Source organism: Triticum dicoccoides, chromosome 5B (genome assembly GCF_002162155.2).
Source record: "Triticum dicoccoides isolate Atlit2015 ecotype Zavitan chromosome 5B, WEW_v2.0, whole genome shotgun sequence".
NCBI lineage: Eukaryota > Viridiplantae > Streptophyta > Magnoliopsida > Poales > Poaceae > Triticum > Triticum dicoccoides.
Window position 1 is genome coordinate 224,159,026 of NC_041389.1, and position 24,112 is coordinate 224,183,137.

At 43.7% G+C, this 24,112-nt stretch overlaps 2 protein-coding genes, 1 long non-coding RNA gene and 1 pseudogene across 3 annotated transcripts in view; 1 reads left to right on the forward strand and 3 right to left on the reverse strand.

Annotated features, from left to right (window-relative positions):
• The first annotated feature begins 15,751 nt into the window (after nucleotides 1-15,751).
• LOC119308143 (aldehyde dehydrogenase family 3 member H1-like) overlaps nucleotides 15,752-24,112 on the forward strand; it is a 13,725-nt gene continuing 5,364 nt past the window's right edge. Inside the window, exons 1-10 of the mRNA XM_037584263.1 lie at nucleotides 15,752-16,079; nucleotides 16,698-16,766; nucleotides 16,992-17,088; nucleotides 20,813-21,019; nucleotides 21,126-21,241; nucleotides 21,373-21,477; nucleotides 21,574-21,746; nucleotides 21,851-21,941; nucleotides 22,077-22,226; nucleotides 22,312-22,576. Coding sequence (XP_037440160.1) covers nucleotides 15,888-16,079; nucleotides 16,698-16,766; nucleotides 16,992-17,088; nucleotides 20,813-21,019; nucleotides 21,126-21,241; nucleotides 21,373-21,477; nucleotides 21,574-21,746; nucleotides 21,851-21,941; nucleotides 22,077-22,226; nucleotides 22,312-22,554 — 1,443 coding nt within the window. The 5' untranslated portion in view covers nucleotides 15,752-15,887 and the 3' untranslated portion in view covers nucleotides 22,555-22,576. The remainder of the gene's footprint in view (nucleotides 16,080-16,697; nucleotides 16,767-16,991; nucleotides 17,089-20,812; nucleotides 21,020-21,125; nucleotides 21,242-21,372; nucleotides 21,478-21,573; nucleotides 21,747-21,850; nucleotides 21,942-22,076; nucleotides 22,227-22,311; nucleotides 22,577-24,112) is intronic.
• LOC119308145 lies at nucleotides 17,103-18,191 on the reverse strand (annotated as a pseudogene).
• Nucleotides 21,746-22,462, reverse strand: LOC119308146. The gene is made up of 2 exons (XR_005149866.1): nucleotides 22,327-22,462; nucleotides 21,746-22,204 (listed from the first exon to the last, which is right to left on the reverse strand). It is a non-coding gene; the product is annotated as an uncharacterized LOC119308146 (long non-coding RNA).
• The window catches only part of LOC119308144 (probable L-ascorbate peroxidase 6, chloroplastic/mitochondrial), a 10,153-nt gene continuing 8,647 nt past the window's right edge, over nucleotides 22,607-24,112 (reverse strand). Inside the window, exons 8-11 of the mRNA XM_037584264.1 lie at nucleotides 23,350-23,424; nucleotides 23,191-23,268; nucleotides 23,008-23,112; nucleotides 22,607-22,920 (exon numbers count right to left, since the gene is read on the reverse strand). Of these exons, the coding sequence (XP_037440161.1) occupies nucleotides 22,903-22,920; nucleotides 23,008-23,112; nucleotides 23,191-23,268; nucleotides 23,350-23,424 (276 nt within the window). The 3' untranslated portion in view covers nucleotides 22,607-22,902. The remainder of the gene's footprint in view (nucleotides 22,921-23,007; nucleotides 23,113-23,190; nucleotides 23,269-23,349; nucleotides 23,425-24,112) is intronic.

Consider the following 24,112-nt stretch of genomic DNA (forward strand, 5'->3'; position numbering starts at 1 on the left):
CGTGGGCCCCTTGGGCGGCCACCAACGTACTTCTTCCTCCTATATAAGCCTACGTACCCCGAAAACATCCAGGGAGCCAACGAAACACAATGTCCACCGCTGTAACCTTCTGTATCGGCGAGATCCCATCTTGGAGCCTTCGTCGGCGCTCTGCCGGAGGGGGAATCAACCACGGAGGGCTTCTACATCAACACCATAGCCCCTCCGATGAGTTGTGTGGAGTAATAGTAGTAGATGCAGGCAGGAGTCGGTCTACTTGTCGTGGACGTGATGCCTATATACATGATCATGCCTAGATAATCTCATAATTATTCGCTTTTCTATCAATTGCTCGACAGTAATTTGTTCACCCACCGTAATACTTATGCTATCTTGAGAGAAGGCACTAGTGAAACCTATGGCCCCTGGGTCTATCTCTTATCATATTTGCTTCCAATCTACTTTTATTTGCATCTTTACTTTTTGCATCTATATTATAAAATACCAAAAATATATTTATCTTATCATACTATCTCTATCAGATCTCACTTTCGCAAGTGGCCGTGAAGGGATTGACAACGCCTTTATTGCGTTGGTTGCAAGTTCTTTGTTTGTTTGTGTAGGTGCGTGGGACTTTTGAGGAGCCTCCTACTGGATTGATACCTTGGTTCCCAAAAACTGAGGGAAATACTTACGCTACTATTGTTGTATCGCCCTTTCCTCTTCAAGGAAAACCAATGCAAGCTCAATACGTAGCAAGAAGGATTTATGGCGCCGTTGCTGGGGAGGTCTTCGCTCAAGTCAAGCATACCAAGTACCCATCACAAACCCATCTCCCTCGCATTTACATTATTTGCCATTTGCCTCTCGTTTTCCTCTCCCCCACTTCACCCTCGCCGTTTTATTCGCCCTCTCTTTCCCAACCTTCTCTCTCTCTCTTTCGCTTGCCCGTTGTTTGCTCGTCGTTATGTCTAGTACCTTATCCGCTCCTATGTCTCCCGAGTTTGAAGTTCTTCACTTCAAGCAAAGGCAAGGAGAAAACTTAAAAGATGCTTGTTATAGGATGATGGAATCTTATCGCAAGTGCACCCTAGAGGTGAACTTTAGAATTCTTCTTCGCAATTTTTATGTTGGGTTAAATATGACGCATAGACAACTCTTGGATTGCATTGCCAAGGGAAACTTTATTGAAATTGATCCCAGTATTGCACATGAAATTATAGAGGGAATAGTGGGAACACTACCTCAAAAGGGAGGACCACATCCTACCCAAGAATAAACCCAAGTGTTTGGAAAGATTTGCGAAGTAACAAAAATATTACAAAAGTCTCTTGAGCCTCTTAAAAGTGTTAGCGGAAATCTTCACCGCATGAATATGTTGATTACTCTTTGCAATAAGCGGTTGGATTCTTTAGATATAAAAATTTCCGAGTATGAAGGGAAGCGGAAAGAACCTCCTGGATTCGAGCATGACTCCGCTAAAAAACTGAAAATTAAAGATGGCACTACTTAGATCTATCTTCGATTTTATGCCTAGCTAGGGGCGTTAAACGATAGCGCTAGTTGGGAGGCAACCCAATTTTCTTTGTGTTTTTTGTTTTTGTTCCTGTTTAGTAATAAATTTTGCATCTACCTTCTGTTTAGATGTGTTTTTATCTTTTAATTAGTGTTTGTGCCAAGTAGAACCTATAGGATAACCTATGATGATAGTTGATTTGATTCTGCTGAAAAACAGAAACTTTGCACGCACGAATTTAGTTTTGTTAAATCACAGAAACGTGATTTTGCATTGATTCTTTTTGCTTCTGATCAATAGATAAATTTTCCAGGACTTCCTATTTTTGTAGGATTTGTAAAGTTCAATAAGTTTGCGTTAGTTACGTATTGCTACAGACTGTTCTGTTTTTGACAGATTCTGTTTTTCGTGTGTTGTTTGCTTATTTTGATGCATCTATGGCTAGTAAAATAGTTTATAAACCATAGAGAAGTTGGAATACAGTAGGTTTAGCACTAAAATAAATAAAGAATGGGTTCATTATAGTACCTTATGTGGTGGTTTTGTTTTCTTTCACTAACGGAACTTATAAGATTTCCTGTTGAGTTTTGTGTTGTGAAGTTTTCAAGTTTTGGGTAAAGCTTTTATGGACTATGGAATAAGGAGTGGCAAGAGCCTAAGCTTGGGGATGCCCATGGCACCCCAAGATATTCAAGGATAGCCAAAAGCCTAAGCTTGGGGATGCCCCGGGAAGGCATCCCCTCTTTCGTCTTCGTTCATTGGTAACTTTACTTGGAGCTATATTTTTATTCGTCACATGATATGTGTTTTGCTTGGAGCGTCGTGTATTATATTAGTCTTTGCTTTTTAGTTTACCACAATCATCCTTGCTGTACACACCTTTTGAGAGAAGCCTACTTGATTAGAATTTGCTAGAATACTCTATGTGCTTCACTTATATCTTTTGAGCTTGATAGTTTTTGCTCTAGTGCTTCACTTATATCTTTTAGAGCACGGCGGTGACTTAATTTTGAAGAAATTGCTAGTCTCTCATGCTTCACTTATATTATTTTGAGATCCTTTTAGAACAGCATGGTATTTGCTATGGTTATAAAATTGGTCCTAAAATGGTAGGCATCCAAGTTGGGTATAATAAAAACTATCATAGGAACTGAATTGGATGCTATGATCAATTTGATACTTGATAATTGTTTTGAGATATGGAGGTAGTGATATTAAAGTCATGCTAGTTGGGTGATTATGAATTTGAAGAATACTTGTGTTGAAGTTAGCAAGTCCCGTAGCATGCACGTATGGTTAAAGTTGTGTAACAAATTTGAAACATGAAGTGTACCTGGCTTGTGCATCCTTGTGAGTGGCGGTCGGGGACGAGCGATGGTCTTTTCCTACCAATCTATCCCCCTAGGAGCATGTGCGTAGTGCTTGATTTTTGATGACTTCTGATTTTTTGCAATAAGTATATGAGTTCTGTGGACTAATGTTGAGTCCATGGATTATACACACTTTTACCTTTCCGCCATTGCTAGCCTCTTCGCTGTCGTGCATTGCCCATTCTCACCTTGAGAGTTGGTGCAAACTTCGCCGGTGCATCCAAACCCCGTGATACGATACGCTCTATCACACATAAACCTCCTTATATCTTCCTCAAAACAGCCACCATACCTACCTATTATGGCATTTCCATAGCCATTCCGAGATATATTGCCATGCAACTTTCCACCGTTCCATTCATCATCATCATGACATACTTTACTTTTGTCATATTGCCATTGCATGATCATGTAGTTGACATCATATTTGTGGCAAAGCCACCATGCATAAGTTTTCATACATGTCACTCTTGATTCATTGCACCATCCCGGTACACCGCCGGAGGCATTCATATAGAGTCATATCTTGTTCTAGTTTCGAGTTGTAATTCATATGTTGTAATCAATGAAAGTGTGATGATCATCATTATTAGAGCATTGCCCAAAAAGAAAAAAAGAAGAAAGGCCAAAAGAAAAAAAAGGAAAGGCCCAAAAAAATAAAGGAAAGAAAAAAAGAAGAAAAAAGAAATAAATAAAAAGGGCAATGTTACTATCTCTTTTTCCACACTTGTGCTTCAAAGTAGCACCTTGTTCTTCATGTAGTGAGTCTCATATATTGTGCTTCAAAGTAGCACCATGTTTTTCATATAGTGAGTCTCATAAGTTGTCTTTTTCATACTAGTGGGAATTTTTCATTATAGAACTTGCCTTGTATATTCCTACGATGGGCTTCCTCAAATGCCCTAGGTCTTCGTGAGCAAGCAAGTTGGATGCACACCCACTAGTTTTCTTTTGTTGAGCATTCGTTTATAGCTCTAGTGCATCCGTTGCATGGCAATCCCTACTCCTAATGTTGACATCAATTGATGGGCATCTCCATAGCCCGTTGATTATCCTCGTCAATGTGAGACTTTCTCCTTTTTTGTCTTCTCCACACAATCCCCATCATCATATTCTATTCCACCCATAGTGTTATATCCATGGCTCACGCTCATGTATTGCGTGAAGGTTGAAAAAGTTTGAGATTATTTAAGTATGAAACAATTGCTTGGCTTGTCATCGGGGGTATAGAAGTTGGGAACATCTTTGTGTGACGAAAATGAAGCATAGCCTAACTATATGATTTTGTAGGGATGAACTTTCTTTTGCCATGTTGTTTTGAGAAGACATGATTACTTTGATTAGTATGCTTGAAGTGTTACTATTTCTTTTATCAATATGAACTTTTATTTTGAGTCATTTGGATATGAACATTCATGCCACAATAAAGAAAAATACATTGAGAATTATGCTAGGTAGCATTCCACATCAAAAAATTCTTTTTTTATCATTTACCTACTCGAGGACGAGCAGGAATTAAGCTTGGGGATGCTTGATACGTCTCCAACGTATCTATAATTTTTTATTGTTCCATGCTATTATATTACCCCTTTTGGATGTTTATGGGCTTTATTTTACACATATATATCATTTTTGGGACTAACCTACTAACCGGTGGCCCAACCCGTATTGTTGTTTTTTGCCTATTTCAGTATTTCGAAGAAAAGGAATATCAAACGGAGTCCAAACGGAATGAAACCTTCGGGAGCGTGATTTTTGGAACAAACGTGATCCAGAGGACTTGGAGTGCAAGTCAAGAAGCAGCTGGGGCGGCCACGAGAGGGTAGGGCGCCCCCCCCCCTACAGGGCGCGCCCCCTGTCTCGTGGTCCCCTCGGGCGGCCACCGACGTACTTCTTCCTCCTATATAAGCCTACGTACCCCGAAAACATCCAGGGAGCCAACGAAACACAATTTCCACCACCGTAACCTTTTGTATCCGTGAGATCCCATCTTGGAGCCTTCGTCGGCGCTCTGCCGGAGGGGAATCGACCACAGAGGGCTTCTACATCAACACCATAGCCCCTCCGATGAGTTGTGAGTAGTTTACCACAGACCTATGGGTCCATAGTTATTAGCTAGATGGCTTCTTCTCTCTTTTTGGATCTCAATACAATGTTCTCCCCCTCTCTTGTGGAGATCTATTCGATGTAAACTCTTTTTGCGGTGTGTTTGTCGAGATCCGATGAATTGTGGGTTTATGATCAAGTTTATCTATGAGAAATATTTGAATCTCCTCTGAATTCTTTTATGTATGATTGAGTTATCTTTGCAAGTCTCTTCGAATTATCAGTTTGGTTTGGCCTACTAGATTGATCTTTCTTGCCATGGGAGAAGTGCTTAGCTTTGGGTTCAATCTTGCGGTGTCCTTACCCAGTGACAGAAAGGGTTGCAAGGCATGTATTGTATTGTTGCCATCGAGGATAAAAAGATGGGGTTTATATCATATTGCATGAGTTTATCCCTCTACATCATGTCATCTTGCTTAAGGCGTTACTCTGTTCTTATGAACTTAATACTCTAGATGCAGGCAGGAGTCGGTCGATGTGTGGAGTAATAGTAGTAGATGCAGGCAGGAGTCGGTCTACTTGTCGCGGACGTGATGCCTATATACATGATCATGCCTAGATAATCTCATAATTATTCGCTCTTCTATCAATTGCTCGACAGTAATTTGTTCACCCACCGTAATACTTATGCTATCTTGACAGAAGCCACTAGTGAAACCTATGGCCCCCGGGTCTATCTCTTATCATATTTGCTTCCAATCTACTTTTATTTGCTTCTTTACTTTTTGCATCTATATTATAAAATACCAAAAATATATTTATCTTATCATACTATCTCTATCAGATCTCACTTTCGCAAGTGGCTATGAAGGGATTGACAACCCGTTTATTGCGTTGGCTGCGAGTTCTTTGTTTGTTTGTGTAGGTGCGTGGGACTTTTGAGGAGCTTCCTACTGGATTGATACCTTGGTTCTCAAAAACTGAGGGAAATACTTACGCTACTATTGGTGCATCGCCCTTTCCTCTTCAAGGAAAACCAACGCAAGCTCAAGACATAGCATCCCTCTCCTAGGCACTCGGCAGGTGGTGAAGAGGGCAAAAGGGGCACCTAGGCAGAAGCCCAGCCTAACCCTGTCGGGCTCCAGGAGAGGTAGCCCGGCAGAAGTAGGAGGGCGCGGACGAAGGTGATGGTGAACAGATTGGCGGGGACAACCCGTCGACCGCCACCACCAGGGCCAGCAGGACACGACAGGGCGAATGGAGCTGCAGCCCGCGAGGAAGCCTGCCGGGGTCCAGCTGGAAGGCTACTGGAGGATCCAGGAGGGGAACGACACCCACTCCTGAAGATGATGGTGCTGCTGCCTGACGATGACGGTGCGGCTGTTTTCCAGCCGGAGTCGGAGTCGTCGCCCTCCCGGTCAACACTGTCATCATCGCCGTCACTGTCCTCCTCGTCGCTAACACTGGAGGAGGAGCTTTCGTCGTTGGTCGAGCTCTCTGCGTAGCACCCTAAACGAGCACCCGAGCTCCCAAAAACCTTGACGGAAAGGAAACCATCCTCCATTAACTTAAAATGGAGGACATGCCCTTCCAACAAGCTATGAGCACGAGCGAAAGTCTTCCAGCCTCGACGGAAGTACATGACATGAGGGGTGGGGAAATCTACATCTACCTGTATGCTGCCATTCCCACAGCCCCTCATGTGCAGTCTCAACGCTCGCAGCTACTCGAGCTCCATCGCCCTTGCAAACGGGCTGGGGAGGTGAAGACGGCCGTGCGGAGGCTTATACAACCTGATGATGAACTCCAAGGGTGATCTCCGACATGGCCTTCCATCGGGGGAGGAGCGTCCGGTGCGGGCGCAATCGAGGTGCCGCCCCGGCCTCCTCGGCCTTGTACGCCATGACGACCTCGGACGCGCCCCCTTGCGCCTCCTCTCACAGCGGACTCAGCTCCCGCATCTTCAGAAGGAGGAGGGAGGCGCTGTCGAGCAGAATTTCTCGTCGCCACTGGAGTAACACCAGACCCCCGGCCTCTCACCATGATAAGAAAAGGCTATGGCAAATAAGGGAGGAAGAGGAGGTGTAGGAGAGCGTCTTGCCCCACATCCCCTTTTATAGGCGAGCAAGGGAAGGGGCCAAATTTTTCCGTCGAGGTTGCCGCCCCGTTCGACCAATCCGGCTCCTCCTCACAATTAATGGCTCGAAGAATCAAGGTCGATCCTCTACCCCAATCCATAGCGCCTGGCTTTCTTCCATGGCACCCATTCCCATGCCCTCTGCATCCGCCACCGACCCCGCATGATCCATGCAGGACACGTGGTAGAGGCACTTGAAGCGGGAAAATAATGAGATGGCAGTTACCGCCCCATGAACATGGGACGTGGGTACTCCAAAAAGTGTGGCCCATTATCTACCCCACTACAATTGGCGTTGCACGATGCGCGGGAGAACCAGAAACTGACCTGGGCTCAAATTAATGAAGAAGCAAAGAAGATCTCAAAAGGGCGAGCCACTGCTACACTCCTGCTTGTGCACTGGTTAGGACCTACCCCGACGCCGCCCGGCAACGCGTTCGGGCCAGGCCCGGGGGCTCCTGTCGGTGCAACAAACCATGGGTTCGTTTCCTAGACTGTGCATAGGCCTAAGGACAAGTTTACAGCACCAAGATCAGATCAAGTACGAAGGGATCAACTCTTTCAAGGAATCTGGGAGCTGGTCTAGAAGACCAAATCAAGCGAGAGAAGCAAGATATCACTAAGGGAAAAACCTCCCTCGCCGGGCAGGCGAGCCTGGCGAGGTTGGGGTTGCCCCGGAAGCAAGCCTCTAAAACATCCCGGCAAGCCTGCCGGGACTTGCGGAAGCAAACCACTCCGCCGCACCACCTCACAACAACGCAAGTCATCGGTCGGTGCGGTGTCAAGCTCCTAAATGACTGACTGGCTGCTTCCTGCCACATGGCAGCCACTTCCTACAGAAAAACACCTCCATATGACACCCGTCCTGAGACATGTCAACCAAGCAGACACAAAGCTGGCAAAACACTTGCTGGGCATGCTGTGATATGACACTAAGCGACGCATTTAATGCGCTTTGTCCGCCTGCAAAGTTAGGTATGATAGCACTGTTTTCTATCTAATCAGTATGTAAAGACTGATTTGCCACTGTGGTGACCCCTTGATCTATAAAAGGAGGCCCGTGGCAACTGTAGAAAGGATTCGGACTCTCGCACATTCATACGCGCGTAGTTGCTCTCGCCCCGAGGCAACCCTGTCGGGCAAGAGCGCCGCATTCTCCACCGTCAATCCACCAAAGCAAGAGTAGGGTATTACACCTCGCGGCGGCCCGAACCTGGGTAAAAACCGCATGTGCGATCTCTGTCGTGATGTGTTACGCTTCTTTGCTCTTTGTGCAACATGCACATCCCCCTGCCGAACCAAAAGGGACTCATGGTCCCATAGGTGGCCGTGGTTTCCCATGACACCCACCATCAATTGCATGATAACATAATCACATTGAGCACTAATTACCATGTTCATGCTCTTGATAAACCATCATACTATGACATCATTTTGCACAATGGTAGAATTCGCTTTGTGCATCGTGACAATTACCACACCTTTGTGCGTGCATCAAGTGCTTTTGCTCCCATGAATGCTTTACGTATCATATTAGATCATTTGGCTAAGCATCATGTTTCTTGTTATGAACAACCTTGCCGCACGGACTCATGCTTAGTTGATGGACACCTTGTGTGCGCTAATCATTGTATTTCTAAGTGTCGTTTATGTTTGCTCTTTTTGCATGTATACCACTCCGGAGACACCTTGGATTGCGGCATGTCTTCAACTCCATCCAACTACAAGTCCATCCATGACAACCATTTCCATGGTGGTGAGGTTTACGATACGAGGTCAGATATTTCCCAAGGGGGGAGATGATGCGGAGCATCCTACGATCATCCACATGTACACTACGACTACTCCCCAAGCCCCAAGTGGACATACGACGAGACCTCAAGCATACGTCATTGGAAACAAGGTGAACCCGCTCGTAAATGCTTCCCCTTTCCATTCATGCGAGACATGGTTGCTACCTCATGCAAAGACACTACATGTGCTTAGGTACCGAGAAGACCCTCTCGGAGATGCTCAGAATCACGGACAAGTCCCCAAGTGCACGGATGAAGATGACCGACGAGTGGAACCATAGGAAGTTCCCAGGACCCGGACATCCGGCCCCTGAAGCCAACAGCCACAGCAGCAGCCCAGCCGAGGAGCATCTCCAGGCACCAGACATCCGGCCTGAGCCGCCTGGACATCCGGCCTAGCCCAGGAAATCTGGCCACTCCTTCACAGAATGCATCCGAAGCCTAGCCACTCCAGCCCGGACATCTGGCCCCCATGCCCCGGACATCCGGCCCCTCCTGCTGCTTCTTGAGCTTGCGTTGGTTTTTCCTTTGAAGAGGAAAGGGTGATGCAGCAAAGTAGAGATAAGTCACCACTTTAGGTACTGTTGTGAACTCATTATTTATTTATATTGGTGTAATATCTACTGTATTCCAACTTCTCCATGGTTCATACCCCCCGATACTACCCATAGATTCATCAAAATAACCAAACAACACATAGAAAACAGAATCTGTCAAAAACAGAACAGTTTGTAGTAATCTGGAAATTTCGTATAATTCTATAACTCCAAAAATTCTCAAAAATTAGAAAAACAAAGGCAATTTGTATATCAATCTTGTGTAAAAACTTCATATCAGAATCATGTTTCTGTGGTTTTTTAAAATTCTGGCAATGAGCGCAAAAGTTTCTGATTTTCAGCAAGATCAAATCAACTACCACCATAGATCATCCCAAAGGTCTTACTTGGCTCAAACACTAATTAAAACACCAAAACACAATTACTACATAGATAATAATGTGTCTTCTCATAAAAACAGAAAATAAAAATATTGGGTAGTCTCCCAACAAGCGATTTTCTTTAAAGCCTTTTAGCTAGGCATTGATAATTTGTAATGATGCTCACATGAAAGAGCAATTGAAACACGAAAAGAGCATCATGTAGCATGTGAAAAACAAGTTTAATTCTAACATACTTCCTATGCATAGGCATTTTATAATCAAACAAATTATCAAGACAAGCAAAAACTAGCATGTGCAAGGAAGAAGAAAGAAACAATAGCAATCTCAACATAACGAGAGGTAATTTAGTAACATGAAAATTTATACAGCCATATTTCCCTCTCTCATAATAGTTACATGTGGGATCATATTCAGATCCAACAATACAGCAATCACATAACATATTTTCTACATGATCCACATGCATGCAAAGTTGACACTCTTCCAAAATAGTGGGATTATCAAATAAAATCATGACCTCTCCAAGCCCACTTTTATCAAAAATTTCATAAGATTGATCAATCTCCAAAGTAGTGGGACCATTATTTCCTAAAGTTGACACTCTTCTAAACCCAGTTTCCATATTATTGCAAACATTATTATCAATATCATATTCATCATGAGGCTTAAATAAATTTTCAAGATCATAAGAAGCATTATCACCCCAATCATGATCATTGCAATAAGTAGTGGACATAGCAAAACTAGCATCCCCAAGCTTGGGGTTTTGCATATTATTAGCACAATTGACATTAATATAATTTATAATAACATCATTGCAATCATGCTTTTCATTGAAGGAACTATCAAGTATGGGTGCAATAGCAATAATTTCATGTTTAACATAAGGAACTATAGCAAGTTCATCTCCATAAGAATATTGGCTTCATGGCCATAAGAATAGCAAGCATCATGTTCATCAAGGGGGAATATTTCAATCAAATCAACGGAATCATAATTATCTATAGATTCATGCATTTCATTATTTTCTTGCAAAGCAGCGGACATTCTCTCAATAAATTCTTTAACATGGGCATTAGAAGCATAGTTTTCATAGCAATATTTAAGTATGTCAAAATTTTCAGATTTGTAGAGAGTAATATCATACTTTTCAATCAAAGAAGCAACTTCATAAGCACCCTTAAAAGCGACAAATTCTTCAATTTGTTAGATATCATAGTAACTATAAACACCTTTGGCATAAGAAGATAGGATTTCATTATCATTAAACTCACAAAGGTAGGGAAGGTGTTTTTTAGGGTTCTCCGAGCAACAAGTAAAATCATAAATTTCACATAGATTCCAGGCATAGCATAGCAAACAATTTATTTGATTCCATAAAAGTCCCCCCCAACGGTGATGCACAAAATGAGCATGCTCATCTAATGATTTTCCCTCAACTAAACTAGTTGGAGTTTCAGCACGAGCATATATGGATCGAAGATGATCCAAGTGGAAAACTTTAAGTGGATCCATACACCTTTTGCTTTCTGATTTTCAATAAATACACAATTATTCCAAGCGAACAAGCAAACAAGCCAAGTAAGAAATAAAAGGCAAATGAAAAGAAGGCAAATATTTTTGTGTTTTTCTGAAATAGAAGTGGGAGAGAGGAAAATGAGAGGCAAATGGCAAATAATTTAATGCAGGAGATGAGAGTTTATGGTGGGTATGGTAGGCTTGATGTAGAACCTCCCCGACAACGGCGCCAGAAATTTTTCTTGCTACTTGAGCTTGCGTTGGTTTTTCCCTTGAAGAGGAAAGGGTGATGCAGCAAAGTACAGATAAGTATTTCCCTCAGTTTTGAGAACCAAGGTATCAATCCAGTAGGAGATACAAGCAGGTCGCCAATCTATGCACGTGCACAAACAATCAAACACTTGCACCCAACGCGATAAAGGGGTTGTCAATCCCTTCACGGTCACTTGCAAGGATGAGATATGATAGAGATAGATATAAAAGATTACTAAAATGTAAAACAAAGTAAATACAAATAACTTGAAGCAAGGTATTTTTGGGTTTTTTGGTTTATAGATCTGAAAATATATGATAGAAAATAGACCCGGGGGCCATAGGTTTCACTAGAGTTGAAAGAAAACATACGGTGGGTGAACAAATTACTGTCGAGCAATTGATAGAAAAGCACAAAGTTATGACGATATCCAAGGCAATGATTATGAATATAGGCATCACGTCCGTGTCAAGTAGACCGACTCTTGCCTCCATCTACTACTATTACTCCACACATCGACCACTATCCATCATGCATCTAGAGTATTAAGTTCATAAGAACGGAGTAATGCCTTAAGTAAGATGACATGATGTATAGGGACAAACTCAAGCAATATGATGAAACCCCCACCTTTTTACCCTTGACGGCAACAATACAATACGTGACTTGCTACCCCTACTTTGTCACTGGGTGAGGACACCGCAAGATTGAACCCAAAACTAAGCACCTCTCCCATTGCAAGAAGAACCAATCTAGTTGGCCAAACCAAACCAATAATTCGAAGAGAAATACAAAGATATTTAATCATGCATAAAAGAATTTAGAAAAGACTCAAATAATATTCATAGATAATATAATCATAAATCCACAATTCATCGGATCTCGACAAACACACCGCAAAAGAATATTACATCGGATAGAACTCCAAGAACAACGAGGAGAAAATTGTATTGAAGATCAAAGAGAGAGAAGAAGCCATCTAGCTACTAGCTATGGACATGTAGGTCTGTGGTAAACTACTCACGCTTCATCGAAAGGGCAGCAAAGGTTGGTGTAGAGGCCCTCCGTGATCGAATCCCCCTCCGGCAGGGTGCCGGAAAAGGCCCCAAGATGGGATCTCATGGGAACAGAAGGTTGCGGCGGCGGAAGTATTTTGGTGGACGCTTCAGTGGTGTTTGGGAATATTTGGGAATTTGTAGAGCAAGAATTAGGGTTGGGGGACTCTTGAGGTGTCCACAAGCCAGGGGCGCGCCTTGAGGGTTTGTGGGCCCCTCGGGACTCTTCTGACCCCCTCTCCAAGCTTAGATGTCTTATGGTCCAAGAAAAATCATCGTAAAGTTTTATTTCGTTTGGACTCCGTTTGATATTATTTTTCTGTAAAATCAAAAACATGGGGAAAATAGAAACTAGCACTGGGCTCTAGGTTAATATGTTAGTCCCAAAAATAATATAAAATAGCATATTAATGCATATAAAATATCCAAAACAGATAATATAATAGCATGGAACAATCAAAAATTATAGATACATTGGAGACGTATCACCTCCTCGAACGCCCGGACATCCGGCCCCTCCTGCCTATGTGCAGTGTATCAGGGTCGAAAGCCCATGTACCCCTTCGCCCCAACTTACACTAGCACTATATATAGACCCCCTCCTCCTCCTAGCTAGGGTTAGCAAAGATTGTAGCTCATTTGAGATTAGAGCTATGCTCATCCACTTGTTCCTCTACTCCATTGGAGACCAAGGCCTCCGCGAAGAAGATCCCCCAAGTGGATTCAAGAACCCGCAAGGGAAGATCCCCTCGTGGATTCATGCCCTCGTCTCCTCACGGGGCGGGAAGAACTACTACCGTTTGTATCGTCCCTTGTTGTGTTTGGATCGTGTGTCTCGTTGTGCACTCGGATCTAGCACATGTGTGATTGGATCTAGTTAATTTGAGTGTTTTCCTCTCGTTTCCCTCATGTTTCCCCCTCGTGTGTTCTTCGTGTTCCGTGGGATACGCTCCAATCATGAAAGATCGGCCCTTAGGGTTCCACCCTACATCATATCGTGTCGTTATGGCCGCATGGGGAGAAGCAATTGATTGATGATATCCCCCAAAGTGCAGGGCATGATCCTTGTTTTGATATGATGTGCAAGTAAGAGGTTTGACTCGAACCGCGATTCGAACAAGTAATGGCTGACGTATGTCGTGCCAGGGTTGGTGAAGCTTCAGTAAAAGGCTGCCAATAACTAACCTCGAGCTCACCTACGCTGCTAGTCTTCGTGGCTAAGCAAGCTTTGTACTTTGGATGAACAACAGTACGCCTTGAGTAGTTTGGGCCTCTGCCAAAGGGAGATAGCAATCTATTAAGAGGACTCACAAAGTGCCATACCTATCCGAAGATGTGGAACTTGCCAGCTAAGACGAAGACCGCTCAGCCGAAGACATTATCCGAGGAAGATTGTCAACTGCGGCTTCGAAGAGAAGTTCAGGGGCTACTGACGGTGTCCTAGGCTAGGGGGTCCTAGCCCAGTCGGGCTAAAGTATGGGCCAGACTACCAGCCCATTGAGAAGCAAGAATCCGGAGGCCCTCGAAGTGTGGCGACTGAAGACTTGGCGTGTACTTCAAGCATATTTAGATTCGGCATGTGAATCCTTAGATGGCAACCGACCATGTGTAACCTTAGATACCCCCTGGTGCCCATATAAACCAGGAGGTTTAGTCTGTAGAGGCGGATCCATCCATACACCCATTCATCATACCACTAGGGTTTAGACCGCAACTTATGGTCTCGAGGTAGATCAACTATGTACTTCGATACCTTCGTATATAAACAAGAGCAAGACGTAGGATTTTACCTCCATAGAGAGGGCCCGAACCTGGGTAAATCCCTTGTGTGTTCTTCTCCTGTTACCCATCGATCCGATCTAACAGCTCGGGCCCCCTACCCGAGATCTGCCGGTTTTGACACCGACAAACGAGGTTTATCTCCGCCAAACTATCCCCTTAGGCTACTTAGCTTTTGAGTCCTATGCAACATGACATCGCGATACTCTTGTGTAGTGTTTGAGTTCTTTATGACTAATGCAAGTTCGAAACCTTTTGCACTTTCGTTCATCTTTTATTGCTAGCCTCTAGGATACCGTGCATTGCCCACTCTCACATTGGGACTCGGAGCAAACTTCGCAGGTACATCCAAACATGTGGGAGGACTTTCTCTTGTTCTCCTACACATAAGACACCCCATCTCCACAAAACAGCCAGCATACCTACCTACATGGCATTTTCATAGCCATTCCGAGCATATCGCCATGTACTACCATCATTTTAATTGCATGATTAGAGACATAATAATTGAGATGTACGTCATCTCACTTCTTATGATTTTCATATTCCTATGATATTCCTATTTTATGAACGAAAGAAGCCCCAATGGTTTCCTCTATAAGGCTAGTTTGTTTAACTATATTACCTACTAATAAAGGGGGACTTTTTCTTCATGTCCATTGCATGTTTTGAAGAAAACCCCTAATGTTTCTGGTAATCAACATGTATTCTAGTTTTAAGTCATATCAGGAAACCGTTTCGCATTTGCAAAGAGCCCCCTATTGTTTTTGATATTCAACTTGTAGTCTAGTTTTAAGTGAAATTAGGAAAACATTTTGCTTATTACGAGAACCCCCCCCCCCCCGATATTTGGGTTTACCAACCCACAGTCCATATGAAATGCTTTCTAAAAATATCCATGTCTTTTAAAACCTCCAAATTTAACATGGTATATACAGAATCTTATTAGAAAATGTATAGAATCTGAATATGATGTTATTTTACCTGCTAACCATTTTTTAAATGATATTTATGATGTAACCTTAATCAATAGCGCACGATTTGTATTTCTTTCATACTAGTGTCGATCTGGATTTGAAATGAACACCTCAGCAAAACCAGATTGAAGACTGAAGGATATTGGGTTAGAGATGTGTCGTAAACTGAATGAATTGAAAGAGAGTGTTACTTAAAAAAAACGAGAGTATTACTTTTTCACACCACAATGGTTAATTTCTATATATATTTTGACAGGACCGCAATGATTAATTTCATTATAATCTTCGAAGGACTGGTGGTGCTGATCCGACTATCGGAGAAGATCAAACGAACAAAGCGATAAGAGCAAAACAGAGCGACCAACCGCTTAAAAAAAATCTAGAAACGTCAGACATATATAACCACGTCTCTCATCTCTCCACAAGACAAACCACCTCCAGCCTCCTCCTTCCCTCCATATCACCGACCTAACTGGCTTGCTTGCAGGTAATTCACCAGGAGCTAGCTAGATTACATATATAACATGGTGGAGTCCCCGGCGGCGGCTGTGCAGGAGCTCCGGGAGAGGTTCGCGGCGGGGCAGACGCGGCCGGCGGAGTGGCGGGCGGCGCAGCTGCGAGGGGTTCTGCGGATGGCCACGGAGATGGAGGCGGAGATATGCGACGCCCTCCACGCCGACCTCGGCAAGCCCAAGACCGAAGCACACGTCCACGAGGTACGTCAAGCAGCATCTACGCGTCCTAATTTCTCCGTTACGATTACGATCGATCATATTCATACGTTGGATTAGTTTGTTAAGATCTTCGCGGGTTCCTTCTTCTGAAAAAAAAAAAGAGATTTCTGGCTTCTTAAAGTCCCTGTCTGCTCTATTTGCATGTTCGATTCACAACTCGCTTCGTCATACAGTACTATAATTTCTTTTTATTTCTTTTTCTTTTTTTTGCCGGTGAGTACTATAATTTCACAGCCCTGTTTTTCTTTCTTTAGATTCAATCGGATGGTGTCATGTAACTATGGCACCATCAGAAATGGAAGAAAATCAAACATGCATGCACAGTGTATACACATAAACCCAATTATTTAAGCATCTGTGCAAAGATCGAAATCAAATTCCGCAAAACTTCGTTTCTCTCGGATCACCTGAAACTAAATACCACACATAAAAAACGGTCCGTCAAGTTCATGTGTTATCAACTCAAAAAAGAAAGTTCATGTATTATTTGAGCTTTTTGATTTATTTATCTATTTCGCACTGGGCTTACTCTCGTAGTTAGCCACATGCTTACTCACAGGTTATTTGTTCTCTTGTCAATTATGAATTTTGATGAGGCAGCTATCTCTGATCAAGTCGTCGTGCTTGTTTGCCTTGAAGAATCTCAAGAAATGGATGAAACCCCAGAAGGTATATCATTGTCGATTCACTAGTACCTTGATATGATGTGAGATGTCGATAGCTTAACCAACAGTTTCTCTACAGCTATGAAGCCTACACTGTACACAAACCTATTGATAGAAAACTAATCATGCTCTTGTACCCGCAGCAGCTAATCACTTGCAGATTTATATCACACAATATCCATTATCTTATTATAAGCATTGATAGAATAGCGACGTACCCTTGATTCAGGTTCCTGCAAAGCTCATGAATTTCCCCTCGACGGCGAGGATTACGCCAGAGCCGCTCGGCCTCGTGCTCGTCATCTCCGCCTGGAACTACCCTCTCTGTAAGTTCATTTGAACACTCCTAGCTACATGCATGGAACCCTAAGTTGACAGAAAAATTATTTAGCAATAAATTAAAATGCCATTCAACAAGCTTTCACGCGTGCGTTACTAATTTCATTGTGTATATAGGATACATCAAATTGAAGTTAAAATGAAACTGGATCGTACTAATTAAAGGGAATATAAACAGAGTAAGATCATGAGTCGGTAAGATCATCAACTAAAAAGTTACCCAAAAACTGGGAACAGCCAGGTGCATGCATGCAACATGTGTGCATGAGCCATGACATTGTAGCCTGGGAAGAGTTTCACATCCAGACCAAAGCCAGCCCAGTCCATATGAATACACACCCAGGATCCAAATTAAACCGATCCAAAAAGAGCCAGCTAGAACCCAAACCAAACCAAACTGCAGATTTTTTCAACCCAATCCAATTCAAACTGTTTCTCATTTTTGGATTGAATCCACAAACTCAAACGGGAGACGCGCGCTTGAACGTGGTGCGCCCGGGTGCGCGAGACGCCGAGGAGCGTGCCGGCCGCAGCGGCCTCCGGAGACGCAGCAGGCCCAACCTTGGCGACGTGGCGGATGTCGCACGCCGTCAGGGGCGCGTCGGACGTGACCCGGATGACGGGGCAGCCCTTGAGCACGGCCTCGACTAAGGCCCTCGACGGCGGCCTGGCAGGCCCCCGCTGGCCGGACCAGAGCAGGCCGACGGAGCCGTAGACACGGTTGACCATCCGGCCGCACGCCTCGTAGAGCAGCGAGCGGAAGAGCGCGGGGCGGACGCCGGCGTCGTCGGGGCCGGCGGCGGCGAGAAGGTTGAGCAGGCCGGCGCGGCCGTAGAACTTGGCAAGGAAGACGGTGGCGTTGGCCTGCGCGTCGGCGCTCCGGATCCACTCCAGGCAGGGCCGGATGGTGCAACCGTCTCTGCACCCATTGCGGAGCACCCTGCACCCGTTGCAGCTCATCCGCATCCTCCTCTTCTTCCCTTCCGATCAAAGCTCGGCGTCTCGTGTAAGGTAGATTTGGTTGCTCTACCGGTTTTCTACGTAGACAGAACCGGTCTGAGAATGATTTGTCCAGACCAAACCAAACCAATCTACTCCCTCCGTCTCATAATGTAAGAGTTTTTTTGAATGTAAGAGTTTTTTTTTATATTATACTAGAGTCAAAAAACATCTTATATTATGGGACAAAGGGAGTACTAACTACTAAAACCCAAACCAAACCAAATTGAAACAGGGCCTCAGCCCATTGGAGGCGCATCTTCTAACTTAGAGAAGCAAAGTCACGATTCAACAGTGTAATCATAGTGTAAAATGAAGAAGGAATGTTAGAGATGTTTAGTGGATTATTTACTATTGATAGTTACTATAGATATATATAATCTATAATTAATTTTATTTCACCGTCAAATTATTTGTATGTAATGATTATGAATTTACATATTAAATTTATAATTTGCATATTAATTTAAATCATTTTAGCCTTAATCATATGGATTGCAAGAAGGAAAGTTAGGGGATTGTAGCTTCTCTAACTTTTCTTTTTAATGTTAGAGGATCCGGTTCCCAGCCCATTACAACCAAACTTAAGCAGCCCAATGAATAAACTAAATTAAAACTATGGTTTGGGACCAAATCATTCCCAGGTTTTGTAGTACTATAAGAATGGGAATGATCTGCTCAACCCAACATGCTCATGCGGCTGGCATGTACTCTTTTTTCTTTATCTTTTGCGGGTAAATGCGCGTTGCATATAACTGTGGTTGGTGTGCACGTAATGAAGTGCCACGTAGGCATCCCCCACTTCGCTGCTGCAGAAGGGAGGGTTGTGGGTATGATTGCCGTCCTGCGGGTTTCGTTCCGTCGCTGTCGGCATTTATACTTTGGTATCTTTCAGCTCTTTCTACAAATCACTTCCATCTTCCTGCGCTGCCAGAATAGTGCATCTCGTTGAGATAGCTCAGTTTCAGATTGTTAGTTGGTTGACGGCCACAAAGCCATCAATGAAATGTAGCTTCATTTATTTTCTTCTATGTCATGTATCTTTCGTGCATTAACCCTATCTGGTACCGTGCGTCTTTCATGCGCTATATATGTATACATCATAAAAGGCACGGGTCAAATAGTACAACTAACAACGCATCATTTTTTATGTGTATGTCACTTTTCAACGCTTTTGAACAGTTTTACCCCTTCAAAAGAATATTCTCGTATTTTGACCCTCGGCTAAGAGTAACTCTAGCATATTCGAATCGCCACCGGCCGCGCTCTATATTGATAAAGAGGCCGTGACGGCTGTGCGCAAATACAGATCAAATTAGACATACCAAACGCATGTATAAAAGAAATAACTTAACAGAAACTATAATAGTTGTCAAAATGCGTCTCTTTACATATAATATAGCGACTTCAAATGTCACTTTACGACATTTTTAAAATAAGCAATGTCTCTATATGAGCCATATTGCTACCTAGTACTACCTACGCTAGTCTGAGGCCGGCGTCGTCTAGTCATCGTTCTCCTCCAACAATGACAAGAGATCCTCGAAGAAGGCGTAGGGGTCGACTCACAAGCGATTGCCGTTGTTCCTCCTCGTTGATGAGTGCGGGGGTTCCGAGCTTCGAGGGCAGAGAGACGAAGCACGGAGTGGATCGGGTCCTCGGGCTCCGGCTAGGCCTCGACGGGGATGACCTCATTCACCGAGACGAGGGGGGCAGCTAGGCTGATGGTAAATTATGTCCTCCTTCTCCTTCACCTGGATGGGCGGGCTAAATCCCTCGTGGCGCCAGGTCCGCCAGATCCACGCCAAGGATCCGCCCGCGGTAGTGCATTGTGGGGAGAGTTCACTCCGGTGCGCGGCGTCGCCGCCAAGTTGAGCCAGTAGGTTGTGTTTTTGCAGGGCGGCATTGCCCTGGACGAAGAACCCTGTTAGGCAATTCCATGGACACAGCCGTCACAACATCAGAACTAATGTGGATTCTTCTTTATGTGGGGACGTTTTCACTGGGACCGAACTAGTAGGTAAATAATGGACGGTACTCTTTTTTTTTGCGGAGAAAATAATGGATTGTACTCGATTTCTTTCATCACGTGTACTCAATTTCTTTCATCACGTGTACTCAATTTCTTTCATCACTTGAACTTTGAGTTACTAAGCTACCAACAATACATATTGTCTATTTAGAAGTTTCTTTTTCAAAAAAACTTCATAGATACGAGTCACGTTTATATACTTTTGGATTAACATCCAACCATCTTATGAAAAAAATAGTGCTGTTTTGTTAAAATTGCATATATATTTTTTCAAAACAAGAAGTTTACTACTTCAGGCTTAGTAATAATAATCCTATGACACTACTCCCTCCGTTACTAAATATAAGTCTTTGTAGAGATTCCACTATAGACCACATACGGATGTATATAGATGCATTTATAATGTAGATTCACTCATTTTGCTCTGTATGTAGTCAATTGTGCAATCTCTATAAAGACTTACATTTAGGAACGGAGGGAGTAGATGATAAAGTGATTTACCAGTTGCAGTTGGACATGTAAGAAAATTGGCTCGAGATCCAGCTGTAATAATTAATTTGTGTTGCGGGGAAGCTCAAGTGATATTTTTATCTTCTTGCTCTTCATACTGTGTTTCATTTCAAATGGGAAAAACCATGAAATTCATGCGTTCCAAACGACATGTCTACCGATCATCTCAGTGCTGTCCCTGGACCCGGTCATCGGTGCGATCGCCGCCGGCAACGCCGTTGCGCTGAAGCCGTCTGAGGGGGCACCAGCCATGTCGTCGCTGCTGGCTGAGCTGCTGCCGCGGTTCGTGGACGGCAACTGCATCAAGGTCATCGAGGGCGGCGTCAAGGAGACCACCGCGCTCCTAAACCACAAGTGGGACAAAATCTTCTACACAGGTCAGTGCCAATCTCCATGTCAGTTCTTGACGACCGCCGTGGATGAAGCTCGAAACATTCTTCTCGCCTGCATCCAACCAACGCATGTTGCGATGAAAAATTGCAGGCAACAGTAGAGTCGGACGCGTCGTGATGGCCGCAGCGGCCAAGCATCTGACGCCGGTCGTCTTGGAGCTCGGTGGCAAATGCCCGGTGGTTGTCGATTCAAACGTCGATCTCCACGTAAAATCAATCTTCCCCAGTCTGAATGATCACTGCCATAATCCCACGGGAAAAAAAAAAAGCTCACCTTCTCTTAGATGTTCCATTTTTTTTCTAACTCATGTTTCTTAATTATTATTTTTTCTACAAAGATTGCTGCCAAGAGGATCGCTGCTGGCAAGTGGGGTTGCAACAATGGCCAGGCCTGCATTGCTCCTGATTTCATCATAACCACACAGGCTTTTGCCCCAAAGCTGGTACGCGCATATATGTTTGTTTGCACAGTTCTAACCGTCTCTTTTTTTTCTACGAGGGTGATGAATCCTAACTTTTCGTTGAACGTGACTTGGAAGCTCGAGTCTTTGAAGAACGTTTTGGAGAAGTTCTACGGGAAGGATCCACTGCTATCAGCGGACTTGTCCCGCGTCGTGAATGCCAGCCATTTTGGCAGGCTCAAGGGCTTGATGGACGAAGAGATGGTCTCCGACAAGATCGTGTTCGGCGGTCAGAGGGATGAACAGCAGCTGTGAGTGGATTCCATCTTCACATTACCAACTCTAGCAAACTACCATCATGCGCATAATGCGTTTGGTTGATCTGCCCACATATCTTTTCTTTATCGTACCGCAGGAAGATCGCCCCTACAATATTCCTAGATGTCCCTCTCGATTCCGCCATCATGAAGGATGAAATATTCGGGCCCTTGCTTCCGATCCTCACGGTCAGAGCCAACTCTCTCAGATTCAGAGAATTTTACTACATTTTTGACCCATAAGATTCCCCTCAAAAAAAAGCACAAGAGATTACTGGTGGTACATGATGTGCATCTGAGTCGAATGTTCTCTTTTCCTTTCAGGTTGACAAGATCCATGAAAGCTTCGGTCTCATCAACTCAATGGCTAAGCCACTTGCAGCTTACCTCTTCACCAGGGACAGTGAGCTCCAGAACCAGTTCGAGGGGGCCATTTCTGCAGGAGGAACGCTCTTCAACGACACCAGCATACATGTAATCAGCACAAGGCTCCCTTTGGAACACGCGAATTTTACAGGAAACTAAATGAGAATGCTGACATTGATTTGCAATCTTGCAGCTCACAAACCCATACCTGCCATTTGGAGGAGTTGGGGAGAGTGGCACGGGCGCCTATCATGGGAAGTTCAGCTTTGATGCTTTCAGCCACAGGAAGGCAGTCATGAACCGAGGCTTCGCCAGGGAGGCCAGGGCTAGGTACCCGCCCTACTCGGCACCAAAGCTCAAGATCCTCAAAGGAGTGCTTGAAGGCAAGCTGGGAGACATGATTCAGGCTATCCTGGGGTTCCCAAGAGGGAAATGAGCTCACCTCTTCAGGATGGTTGGTATATTGTATGATCAAACAAAAAGATAAATAAAATATCCCATAGTGTGCTTGCTAGGTACCGTTCTGTTCCAGACATATCGCAAAGGGGCAACAGCCTGATAGTATTGTTTTATATTTGTACCTTGAAGTGTCATACAACATGCAAGTATCATAAATGTTCGGTCCGGGAACTGTCCAATGCTGCTTTTATTTCTGGTAATAGAGCACACAACTCAAAATACTGCTTCGGTGGATCCGAATTTGTTCACCTCGAAAATAGTTGCAAGAAACATAGCCTTGTCATCTTCACTCACCAAAATGCAGTTCATCAGCAGCAAATATCAGCTAGTCTAGTGATACACCCTGCAAAATTTCAAGGAGTCAGCACGACCTTACAATATGGTTAATTATGTCCTGGTTCTCATAAATGGTTCTCTTAATCCCATCTACCTTAGGAGGGTCAAACTTAGACCCAAGATTGCTCAATTTAGCATGAGCTTCAGCGTAGTCTTCAAAAAATGTATCCTGATCCTCAGCATACTTTTCGGCATAAATCTGCAACCATGATAGCACACAAAATTATGTTCAAAGAATCAGCTACAGATGTTTTGCAATGGGAGAATCGTCACTAACCTTGAATGATGGATCCTCAAAGAGCACAGCATCAGTGGGCAGAACTAGAAGGTCCTCGTCTCGTCGTTCTTTGACATGCTAAATTTTATGTGTTCTATAACTGTAAGATAATAATGATTGCAGGTATTACTATAGCATATTGCAAATTAGGAATCTCACCTTGAAATAGCTGTTATCAAACTTGAGCCACTGTGATGTCCAAGATTGACCCCCAGGTGCACCAGGTCCATTTTTCTGGCAAGTCAAGCATAACAACCAATCAGGCTAACAATATGATATAAGGTTCACAACATTCTTCAGTGAGAACATAATGATGCTGTACATGCTGGCACCAAGAAGAACAGCCTTGTAGGAACATATAAGCTCTGTGATAGAAAAGTTAATGATGGTGATAAGAATATAGCTCATATTTTGTAGTTCATTCAAAAATGACAATTGAATTGATATGGCTAAATGGCACTTTCAGTGTAGAAGAATAACTTTCGGTCTTGTTAGCACCCAGCAAAGTAGCGATCTGACATTGTCCTTTTGTAGGATGCGCATACGCAAGGAACTAATACAAGTGTTGGCGATGTTTTATTGTTATGGCGTAGGTTAGCTGAAGGTAATGACGATAGAGGGGCAAGGTCTTAGCCTAGCCTGCTCCACGCTTGACAGAGGAATAGAGGGAATAGATTGGTATTGATTACTTGATTCCTCAATTACATGGTCGTCCTATATATAAATATCTAGACCTGATGGCGTTTGCCCCTTATTCAAGCTACTAGCTAGAGTCCCTAACAAACTCAATCTCTCGTTTTGTAGACCAAACCGACGCTCCTAACAAACTTAAGTTTCCTAACAAACTTTGCTGTAATCTATCAGGACTCTGTTGTTGCCAAGTCCTTCTTTCTCTTCTCATAGTGATGGCCCCACATAACAT